Below are 11,526 nucleotides of genomic sequence, written 5' to 3' on the forward strand. Positions count from 1 at the left end.
TTTCTTGAGTTATTTTTTTGAACTATTGACCAAAAAAAAAGAAAGTCTCGTCCAAAATTTTCGTGTTAAATCCGCTGCCATTTAGTTAACATTATTAAGTTTTAAAAATGGTCATTTAACCAAGTTGTGGATTCAAAATGAGAAATAAAAGCGTTACTTTGGTTTAATAATGTTTAAAATATTGTAAAAATTGGTTATTAAGTCCCAATGTTTCGGCTGTCACTTAAGCCTTTATCAGGGGAAAGTGATAAAAAAATTTCAAAGAGCACGTTTTATATTATGCAAATTCGAGCTCAATAAGCTCTGTCCCTCAAAGCTAAATTTATTAGAGAGTAACGCTTTTATTTCTCATTATAAATTTTTAAGTTTGTTATTGTTATTGTTGTTGTTGTTGATTGGTGTTTTAAAGAAAGCGCACTTTTTCGTGCCCGTCACGTGTTTATATCGGTTCGTGACCGTGTTACGCCCGCGTGTACCTCGCGTGCGATCATTCTGACTTGCATCCGGGAAAAGGACTTCCGCTGTACTACTTTACAGCTCTCAAGTGTATTCTCTGCTAGACTGTTATCTGTCTTTCTTTCTCCTCTTGTCTTTTTCTGTGGCTTAGCGTAAAAGTATTTCCTCAAACGACTCATTTACTTCTGATATGGAGGAAGATACAGCTGGCTGCAGTTCTCGGTCGGTATGTATTGGGGAAGACGCAACACTCTTTTTATCAACTTTAATATGGCGCGCTCACGAACCGCCATAATGTACTGTAAAATCTTAGTCAACTTTTGACTTCATTTCTTTGCTTTGCCTTGTGTTTGCTATTTTCTTTTTGTCTCACTTCAGTTCTAGACTGCTATTTGGTTTCCATACGCTATCCTAACTAAACGCAATGTGCGCTACTTTAAAAGTGTCATGTATATTGTCTAAACCCATGGACGATATGGTTATGAATATGCGTAGCTTGGAAATTGCATCCGAATTTTCCCAACGTCATTTTGTTCTTCTTTCAGAGCACAGCCAAGCTGTGTTCTAGCTGTCAAATCTTGTGGCTAGGGAATACAATTGTTCTTAGGGGAGGAAAAACCTTTTCTCTTTTTCATCTTTCTTCTCACCTTCGAAACCTAACACGAACATCTGTTCGATGAAGAGCTGTTGTTTAATCTTTCATCCTTTTATGGAATTCATAACCTTTCCTTTCCAAGTTCCTCTTAGCGAACGTTTAAAGTGCTTCATATGTAGCATGCATGTTAAAAAGCATATCACAAGATGCCTCATTTTGCCTTGACATTTCCCAGTTATTTTATTCATAACCCGGCTGAATCTTGTTCTTTTCGGTTAATTACCGCTTTTGAAATTTTTTTCCATAGCACATTATTATTTGGAAGATTCTTCCCGTTTAAATGGAGTTTTGCACATCACAAAAAATTAACATATCGTTTGAGCACGAAACATTACCGCTCAAGTAAATTTGCATTGGTGTAAAAGTAAACATTCGTCTGTCTTTTTAGAGTTACAGCTGAATTATGGATTATTGTACAGATCTTTTATTGTTGTCTTTCCATTCCTTTACAGAGAAATGGTTCTGCTAATCAAGAAGGTCTTATGACTGTAAGGTAAAAAAAGTGAACGTTGAGATAAACGTCTTCTCTAGAATTTTTTTCCGCTTAATGCGTTGTTTTAGGTTTAGCATAGCGCCTGCTTCTGTTTTTCCGTTGTTAAACACATTTTCCTTCCGTCTCTGTTTTTAATTCTCCTTCATTTAACAAATCTAGCGAATCGTGGATTTCAGTGAAGTTATAATAATGTTATGTTTTGGCTGGGTTGTATAGAATAGCAATTATGACTAGGCAGATATTCCCAGTCGTAAGACTGGGTGCCCTGTGGCTCTGGGTACCCTACCTCTATTGGCGGGAAAGTTGTGGATACTGCACAGTGGGGATTTGCTTTAATTTTTTTTAATTCCATTTTTCTTTCAGAATGGAACCTGACGAGCAAGGACGTTTTGGATTTAACGTCCAGGTAATTTTTAAAAATGTTTAAAAACATTTTCATCAGTAACCTTCCTCAAACAGTGCTTTCAGTCAACCTTTCAATACTTTTAGACGAAAAATATTTGACAGCCTCGGTGAAAGGCATGTTTAGTTTATACAATCACCTATAAATATTGGTTTTATCTTTTCAGGGCGGTGCAGACATCAATTTGCCGGTTATTGTGTCAAAAATCGCACGTGGAATGCCAGTAAGTGAAATCGTTAAGTTGCCATTTTGTGAACATTCAAACTTGCAACTACTATTCCTCTCAGCCATAAAGATTCGTAAACGCATTACCGTATTTTCTCAAATAAACGCCCAAGTTTTCTCAAACTTGGCTTCGTGAACCCGGTGTTTATTTGAAGCCGGCGTTTAATCAGGGCCCGGCGTTTATTAACGGACTGCAATTTTCTGCCAATTTTTTTAGATTGATTAATTGTTACCGATCTTCGAGACCAAGGGGCAGTTTGTCAAGGCGGGACGATTTTTCTCTTCGTTCTGCCCCGAAAAAGTGTCCCTGGGGGTATCCAAAGGTGACTATTCCCCAAAGGTGCACTATTGCGGATTGGATAGTTTATGTTGCAATCGAGATTTGTGACAAACAGAATATATTAACTTGTTAGCTTGACCTCAAATAAACGCCGAGACCTCGAACAAACGCCCCCGGCGTTTATTTAAAAACTAGCAATTTTGACCCGGTGTTTATACGAGGCCAGCGTTTAATCGGGGTTCGCCGTTTAATCGAGAAAATACGGTATGTTTGTTTGAATAAATCCCATAACCTGGTATTAATTCATGAAACAAAACTGAAAAACGATTCAATTGGAAAACTTTGACTAAGTTTGATAAGTTTTCCAATACGTAAGAGCCAATCAGGATTGAGCAAAAACGTAACTAACCAATCATGAGTTAGAAATAAGGAAGGCGGGAAAAGTTCCGTTATAGCTGATGAAAATCTAGCCAGCATAAATCTGCTCGCAAAACTCATACAGATCCGTTAGACAAATTTATTTATGACTTGTAATTAACATTCTAAAGTTTCGATTCACTTTTCCATTTGTAGATTGTTTCAGTGCTTGTAAGTTGTTTATTTCCCTGATGCTGAACTCTTGTTGTTTCTAGGCGGACATGTGTATGCCACAGCTACAAGAAGGAGACGAAATTGTCCACATCAATGGAAGAATTGTCAAGGAACTAGCACATCAAGAAGTACTGAGCTTTTTTAACTCATTCCCTCTCTATCAACTCCTATCTCGAAATATAAATTCCCCTTACTAATTACCTTTCATTCCTTCAATGTTATTTCTGAGAATTTTGCGATCTATCAAAACTATCCCCTAATTGATTATTTTTTTAATTAGTTTCCTTGTCTGTTTGACAATGTATTGATTATACAACGAGAAATTAGGTTTTAATGTCACTTATGTCAAATTAAGCGATTTGAGCAATATTGTTGCAGTTGTAAAGCCAAGTTTTGAGTTTTGAAAAAACTGTAAACGTTTGATTTTTCTCGTGCTTTTTGGTGAATAAACGGCTATACACACGACTTACGTACAAACTACTGTGAGCATCTAGCAGATATCATCAGCCGTTACACTAAAAAACGATCTATTTTGTCGATCTGCTTTGTTTTTAGATTGTGGATCTGATCAGAACAATCAGCAAATCAAACCGAAGATTGCTTATCATGACGATACGGCCAAACGGTGAGAAAAAATGGATAAGTTTTTGTATATCATTGTGCGAGGTGATAGCTTTACTGAAGTGTCAGTGACAGATTCTAGGGAAAACAGGTTCATTTTAAAGTGTATATAAGAAACGAGCTTTAGTGTGCAAGCTTTAGAAGTTCGTAAGATTGCACACCATAAAATGGTGCCGCGTGTTCATTAAAAAACATTTAGTTTTGATTTGTTCTTTTATTTTTGCTTGGGATTAACAACCAACTTATTAGATTTGATCGACCAACTGTTTAATTGTGTCCTCAGTTTTCATCCATTCTTCTCGGGACGGCAATGCGGAGTCGCCAGTTCATGTTGTCAGTCCGGAGCAGTTCAGCGTGGCTGAACAAAGACACGAACAAGAACGAATAATTGCCAAACACGTCAAAGAGAAGGAAGTCGTAAAGGACACCGAAGCACTTCGAGTTTCTGTGGAGCAACTCAGAGAGGTAATGTTCGGGAAAGAGAAATCACGTGGAAGGCCATGTGTCATGGAGGGATAAGCCAATCAGAATGCTGGAAATTTACCCGCCGTCCGTCACAGCGACGGACGCAGCTTCCACTTGTCACTTTTCTTTATTAATCAATAATATTTATTAACAAATAATGTAACTATGTAATTAAAATCAAAATGTTGTAAGTAAGTAGTTAATGTGAGTATTGTAGATGTTTGTTTTGTTTTAATAAAAAAAGAAAATAAATAAAAATAAAAAGCTTCCACTTTTCCCGCCATATTTTCCTAATGTGCCGCACCGAGTCGAACACAGTTGCTAGCTTTTCCCGCCAAAACTTGTTTCCTGGGGTTAAAACTTGTCATGCGATAAACTAGTAAATATGCGGTATGCTTTCTTAAAGGATACTGTGAATATTTCACTCGTGACTTGATTTTCATTTAGCCTGCGAACAGGCCTTTTGTGGGGTATAGAGAGAGGAAAAAAATGGCCGGCGGAGCGAGGCAAGGGCGGTCTGGGTAGGAAGAGATCTCGCAGGTGTTCTCCCCCACCTATCGACTAATTTATGTTGCTCTTTGATTTGTAGAATCTGGAAAGCGGTGATCTACTTGTGTACTTTCAGGTAAATAATGTCAAAGCCTTTTAAGCGACGGTACTCGTTCTTTTGTTTTTAAAAATTAATTTAAAGTAAAATTGGTTAATGACTGACATTCAAATGTATTTTTCTTGCAGGAATTATACAGAAAAAAGCCTGGAATGTCCATGGAAGAAGCAAGAAAACCCGAAAACCTTCCACGAAATAGATACAGAGACATTTTACCCTGTAAGAACACAGCATTGATAAACACTTTGAATGTCATCGTCCAAATATAAATTCTCTTTACTAATTGCTGCACATGTTATGAGAATTTGACAGTCCATCAAAACAATGCCCCTTGATAATGATTTTCTTTATTTCCACATTAGTTGGTGGGTGATAAAATATTTGAAATAATCATTGAAAACACTTTGTTTATCTTCACAGACGACGACTCACGTGTCAAGTTGTACAAAGGAAAGAGTGATTATATCAATGCTAACTACGTTAGTGTAAGTAACACTGCAGACAAGATCACGTGACTTATATAGTAGCAATGACCGACTGACTGACCGAACAACCGACCCCCTCAACCATCGACCTACCCTCCTACCGACCGACCCATTGACCCCCCACCCACTGACCGACCTACCCTATTTCCCACCGACTGCAAGGCTGATCGGCCAATCAGTTTTTTGTGATCTGAAGAATTGCAGTGATTTATTTCGAGCTATCAAGTACAGTAGTGCATTCACAGGGTAGTTGAAGAGTAAATAAATGAATGAAGTCATTTTAAAAGTCTTGGATCTGCCCTCCCAGCTGATCACCATTGATTGACTTATTTTCAGATGGAAATTCCTGCACGAGGAGTCATTAACAGATATATTGCCGCTCAGGGTCCATTAGAAAAGACATGCGGCGATTTCTGGCAGGTAAAACATAAATACAAACGAATTAGGTTAATAAGTCTTTTATTACCTTCTAACTTTACTTGTTTTGTTGTAGATGGTTTGGGAACAGGAGGCGTCCCTTGTTATCATGTTAACTACTACAGTAGAGAGAGGAAGGGTAAGGATATCAACTTTGCTGCTCTTTATTTTTTCGCCGTTAAGATTTAGCCATGCGTTTCATCTACTTCTAACGCATTTCTTTTCGCGTCCGTCTTTCCCTCGCTTTCGTAGTGGCGAACGAAAACAGACCTAAATCTTACAAAATCCGACAATAATGGTTTGATTTTGTAGAACAGTCCTCTACAAATGACAGGAAACCATAAGGAAGGGAGGATGACTAACGATGGCGAGGATGGAAATGGATTACAACATGGGCAAACTTGAAAGAGTAAAGCTTGTTTCGGATTCCGTTGAAATTGGCCAAAATCTTGTTGCAGTGCTCATTTACAGATCGCAAAATTAATTTTGTCTCTATTTAAACTGATCCTACTGGCTGTTATTTTTTTTATCATTTTTAGGTGAAGTGTCATCAGTATTGGCCAGAAGGTGAAGAAACTCTCACGTTTGGAGATCTGGAAATAATCTGCACAAAAATCCGTGACTTTTCGCCTTCCTACATTTACAGAGAAATGTATGTCACCGACTCTAAGGTACTTAGACAATTTTCACTCCTTCCAATCTGTATAGCGCCCCGCTCGTACAATCTTGTTATGACTCTTGTGAGGTCGTTGTCTTTTCCGGATCCGCTCGCACTGTTTCGGAAATTCACCGACGACCCTGCCCACGTGAGCTCAAGAGAAAGGCGCGTGATAAAATATCTTTTTTTACTGAGCTCTTTAAGTGTATTTACTTTATATTTATTTTATTCCACTTGACGGGTCTGTTGTTGTACTTACATAGTGAATGGAGTTTTTTGTTTGAATTTCCAGAGTCTGCGAAGCCGAGTTATTGTTCAGTTACAATACGTTGCTTGGCCAGACCACGGTGAGTAGGGTTTGCTCCCTCCCCTCCCTCCCCTTCCAGGGTCCCACCCCTCTTAGCCTCATCAAGTCAACAAAGTTACTTTGTGGAATTAGTTCCTTTAGAAGATTCGGTTGATCAAAGCAGATTAAGCTGATCCAAGATTAGTATAAACTTCAAAGCTATTTATGGGAAATCAGTGCTGATTTCTGTTAAATTATTACTGTTTATCTCAACGTGATAATCTCAAACAGCACACCGCGGATTAAACTACACAGTGGCTATTGAACAACTAGGTGGTAAAAGATAAAGAATTTATTAACAGTGAAATATTTTTCATTCATTCAAATTTGAAGCTTAAAATAGAATAACTTCAAAAAGTTTTGTTTATTTAAATACTGATTTGCGAAAACATTAGTGTTTTTAACTTTTTTCGCTTCGTGAGAAACCAGGCCTGGTGAGAAACGTGAGTCAACCTCTGTCAATACATGATTGATATTTTGAAAAGGCGAAACCTCTTGAAAAGATAAGATTGCGGTATGGCTGTCGTGTTTATATACTTTCACATGTAAGAAATGGTTTTTGATCGGAAACCTTTGAAAAATGAGCTAAAATTCAGCGTTCAAGATTGCATTGTTCCGGTATTAAAACAAGCTTATTCTTATAAGCTTACGTAGCTACCGACATATATTAAAATATCAAAATGCTGCTTTCGGTAAAACATTACAAGTGTACTGAATCCGGAATATCCAATATCAAAGAACAATTTGAAACGGTGTCAAAGGTCTCGGACATCAAAAATGTCTTTGTAGTAGCACTTAGCTGTTCATTTGATCTTCAATCTCCGTAATTTTACGCGTTGTTCAAGCTTGTTGGTGAAGAAAGCTTTTCGCCAACCATGTTCCTTTGCCAAAATCTTCATTTCATCTGTGACGGTGTCACAATAAGCCAGAAAGATCTTTTCCCAGAGTTGGTCGCTTGCACAAATCTTTCTTGTAAACTTACAAACAGCTCCCAAATGGACTATGTCGATTAAATCAAGAAAGGATGCGATGTGGATGACAGCACGAGGCGGTAAACGAACCAACCAGTCTCCACACACAACAGCGTGGACGTGCTTGAGCGTTTCCTCGCCAAAAACACGGCTTATATCGCCCTGAAGAAGTGTATCGTCGTCAAAATCCTCCCAGGGAACTCTCTTCTGGTTTGGCGGCAGTCCTCTTTGATCTCTTCGGATTGCAATCCGCCATGTTCGCCAAATCACTTCTTTTTCATTCACCACGAGTTGATGAAAATCTTTGCTTGGCGAAGGCGCTTGACCGACTTTTTCTATGAAAACTTTGACTGTGCTCATTGTTTCTAACTTAAACGGCTTGTTGTGACTAAAGGGTCGTTAAACCAAAGTCATACTTCGCTTCAAAACTCAAAATGTTTTAGAAAATATTGAAAGCAGCAAAGCAGCGAGATTCAGTTGCTTTGTTGCGGTTGCGTGTTTGCGCGGGAAATTCTGACCAATTAGACGCCGCCTTTCGTTTTGTATGTCATCCGCCTACAACAGCCTTCTTCACTTTGCAAAAAAAATTCTATCAATCTTATGTAGAAAACGGTGCCGATTTTAGCCCTTGTGATATTTCTTTTCCTCAAATAACAGTCTAATTATCCGATCCTGGTTTTGATGTTTTTTGTTTAAAAAGGAATATTTAATAGCTGGCCACCTGGTCAAATATGTCGATGTTTTATCTCAGTTTTGTAATATTTATCTGATTTCATACAGCTTTTGGCCAATAGCTGGAAAAAAAGATTGAACTTATTTGACAAACGTTTTATTTCGGTTATCAATTTTGTGCTGATGTTGATAGTTTTATCTGGCATCGCTAATACGTTTTCTCATTAGTTCGTTCTGAAATGAAGCCGCTTTCGTTTTGTTGACAGAATAAAATTTTCGATGAAATTTTTGACAAGTTGCCTCTTGTTTTACATACAGCGGTTTGTTTTGTGATTTGACGAAACTTTTTCGAAAAAATATTTATCTGAATCTCAATTTATATATCTTGTGTGTTTAATTATACTTTTTAGTATAAATACTACTGTTTTCCTTTTGAAAGAAACTGCCTGAGGGTGCAAAAAATAAAATGTAATAATTTTATATTGTTTTGTTTTGATGTATAGACGTTCCTGACGATTCGACAGATTTTCTTGAATTTATTCACATTGTTCGGCATTACCGCGAAGGAACAAATACTCCAACCGTGTTACACTGCAGGTAGGCAAATAGAATACGCCATGGAGCTGAGCTGAAAGTAAAAACTATTTTATACACTGTAAACAAGTCGATTTATGAACGATTTTAATACGCGCAAAGATAAAAATGTCGGACGGATTTATCAGTGGGAAAGAACCGTTATGATAAAATCGGTCCAATTTGTAAAATCTGGTTGCATCACATTTTTATCTGATCCAGGCGTTTTTTTTTAGAAAACCGACCGGTTTGTAGGTTGTACGTGAAACCGATCGTGAACGACGTCAACATTGTCACGCTCAACAAATTTGCGTGACGTCCATTGTACTACAAATACTTCTGAGTCACTAAAGACTCTGAATAGTTTCACCCACAGGACCGATTTCAATTTTCTTTTTCTTTTTTGCAAGTGCTGGTGTTGGTCGCACAGGTGTCCTGATTTTCATGGAAACAGCATTCAACATGATTGAAGGAGCTGAACCGATTTTTCCATTAGAAATTGTTCGAAAAATGAGAGATCAACGATGCTCGCTGATACAGACTCCGGTAAGTTGATAATTTAGCTGTTAAATCATGGCACCGTTTTTCCAGTGCAGGCTTCTAGTTCTAATTTGCTTGACGCTGAGGGATTTTTTTTTTCCTTTTGTTCTTTTAGGGACAGTTTATATTTGTTCTGGAGGCTCTTTTGAGAGCATACGATGGTGAGTGTTGGTTTAAATACGTTCTCCTCCACTTTATATGTACTGATTTAATGTATCAAACTTCAACATACTCCTTGATATTTGACGCTGCTCTTTGAGAATGAATGATTCCTGAGAGGGAATTTCCGTCTTCTTACTTACTTAGCCTCCTACGTCAGTCACGGCATAGAAGGCTATTTCTTACTAATACTTGGCTACCTTTGCACATTGCGTGACTCATTTTGCGTTACGCTAATCAGATACGCATGCGTGTTGCTAAGCTTCAGTTCTACCTGTTGACATTGAAAATATGCCATTTTGTTTGTAGATGAGATGGTTAAACCACTGTAACGCCAAGCACTAGATCAAGATGTCTCGCCTGTTTCAATTACAGGAGCTTCAAGGTGGAAAAACCGGTTAAACCTGATGGACCGTTTAATGTCACAGTTCTGTAAAGTGCCAGTGAGGGACTTAGCCGAGCTTTGAATCAAGTACAAGCCGTCAATCCAAGAAGCAAAGAATACGTGACAATATTAAATGATTGCGTGACCGTCCACAAAAGAAGATTAGTGCGGTCTGGTCACAGTAGGAACTTTTAGATAACGCAGTTGATCCATTTTAACAGAGTAGCATTTTATTTATGCTTTTACATCATCCACACCGTCGTAATATAATTGTACACTTTTCAAAGAGTGATTTTATTCTGTTTAAAGAATGTTTATTCGCTTTTTTCATGCTAAATTTTCATAGCGCTATGAACGCCAAAAAATGCGTGGTTGCTAAAAAGCTAAATGACCAAGATTAATCGCTTTTTAAAACGTTTTTAAAGAGTTTTATTCTAAGATTAAGTAAAGAATATCTTAATAAGTTTAAGAGAAGCATATAACCCCGAATTGTGTAACTTCGGTTCATGACCCAAACAAATCATTGTCATTAGATGACGTCATGGGATGTAACCATGGTGATTGTTACAATGAAATGCCCTGTACAACTTTCAGTTGTTAGTGTTTTGTTATTTTTTATTTGTTTACGTTTGTTTTTCAAACTTATTCTCCAATCAAAGATTAATAATATATTGTTTAATAGCGGCCGGAAGTGGAGCGCAAGACGACTTCTGTTTAGACAGGCGACTTATCAAGCGGACTCTTCGAAACAAAACCTCGTGAATCCTTAAGCAATTTGAAACTTTTATTGGGTAATTTTTAATGTTAGGCAAGCAATCCTCTCCGAGTAGTCGATTACGTAGTGCCTTGTACGAATTGCTGCTCCATACGCCTTTGTTAATCAGCCACGTGATTGTGTCAGTGACGTCATAATCTGGAGACACCTAATATGGAAGACATTGACAATAACTGGAATTGAAAAGTTGCCAGACTTAACATTTTAGCTTGTTTCAGTTTAAGTGTAACTATTGCTTTTATTGTACTGAGTCGCAGAAGACAAACGCCTCCCATGCCTCAGTCCCAACAAAAGTCGCTGGGGGGGGGGGGGGGAGGAAGAGCCGTGGTCTCCGTGGTCTCGGAGATTCATACTGAGTCGTTAAAATTTGTGTAATCATTGTAATGGGGCCATAATTTGAAATCTTTTACGTGATGTGCAACATTGATAATGTTTTTTAAGTGTAGGATATCACTGTAAAACAGTCAGTGCACTTTGTAGGTTTAAAATTAAACAATTTTTTCAATGACTCGATTAACTGTGCCTGTTGATCCAGCCCCTTGTATGCTAAACAACCAAACTGTTTGAGGAGGGCAAAAATTAAACCAGCTAATGTTTGGGGAGGGGTCGGGTAGGCGGTAGAGTGCCAACTCTGGGGAGTACTCTTGTGTGCTCGCGCTCGACTGCCAATTCTGCATACTAGATTTAGATTACGTTCCATTTCCGAGGCCCAGCCAGCTGAGAGAATACAGAATGGGTACGGAAATGTC

General features: G+C 38.0%; 2 protein-coding genes across 2 annotated transcripts in view; one reads left to right on the forward strand and one right to left on the reverse strand.

Annotated features, from left to right (window-relative positions):
• The window catches only part of LOC144659950 (tyrosine-protein phosphatase non-receptor type 4-like), a 23,715-nt gene extending 12,425 nt beyond the window's left edge, over window positions 1-11,290 (forward strand). The window contains exons 18-34 of the mRNA XM_078520482.1: window positions 1,564-1,604; window positions 1,968-2,010; window positions 2,174-2,230; window positions 3,145-3,231; window positions 3,659-3,728; window positions 4,008-4,189; window positions 4,779-4,814; window positions 4,925-5,015; window positions 5,217-5,281; window positions 5,618-5,701; window positions 5,775-5,837; window positions 6,238-6,369; window positions 6,649-6,703; window positions 8,849-8,942; window positions 9,329-9,464; window positions 9,574-9,619; window positions 9,927-11,290. Of these exons, the coding sequence (XP_078376608.1) occupies window positions 1,564-1,604; window positions 1,968-2,010; window positions 2,174-2,230; window positions 3,145-3,231; window positions 3,659-3,728; window positions 4,008-4,189; window positions 4,779-4,814; window positions 4,925-5,015; window positions 5,217-5,281; window positions 5,618-5,701; window positions 5,775-5,837; window positions 6,238-6,369; window positions 6,649-6,703; window positions 8,849-8,942; window positions 9,329-9,464; window positions 9,574-9,619; window positions 9,927-9,949 (1,305 nt within the window). The 3' untranslated portion in view covers window positions 9,950-11,290. The remainder of the gene's footprint in view (window positions 1-1,563; window positions 1,605-1,967; window positions 2,011-2,173; window positions 2,231-3,144; window positions 3,232-3,658; window positions 3,729-4,007; window positions 4,190-4,778; window positions 4,815-4,924; window positions 5,016-5,216; window positions 5,282-5,617; window positions 5,702-5,774; window positions 5,838-6,237; window positions 6,370-6,648; window positions 6,704-8,848; window positions 8,943-9,328; window positions 9,465-9,573; window positions 9,620-9,926) is intronic.
• LOC144659955 (F-box only protein 36-like) lies at window positions 7,358-8,248 on the reverse strand. Its single transcript, XM_078520489.1, has one exon. The coding sequence runs from the start codon at window positions 8,031-8,033 to the stop codon at window positions 7,506-7,508; it is 528 nt and encodes a 175-aa protein (XP_078376615.1). The 5' UTR covers window positions 8,034-8,248; the 3' UTR covers window positions 7,358-7,505.
• Window positions 11,291-11,526: the final 236 nt, after the last annotated feature.

This window comes from Oculina patagonica, chromosome 7 (assembly GCF_052425735.1).
Source record: "Oculina patagonica isolate OP01 chromosome 7, crgOcupat, whole genome shotgun sequence".
NCBI classification, from domain to species: Eukaryota; Metazoa; Cnidaria; class Anthozoa; order Scleractinia; family Oculinidae; genus Oculina; species Oculina patagonica.

Excerpts from the sequence above, each read along its gene's own strand:
- LOC144659955 (XM_078520489.1), bottom strand. The coding sequence starts at position 8,033 with ATGAGCACAGTCAAAGTTTTCATAGAAAAAGTCGGTCAAGCGCCTTCG.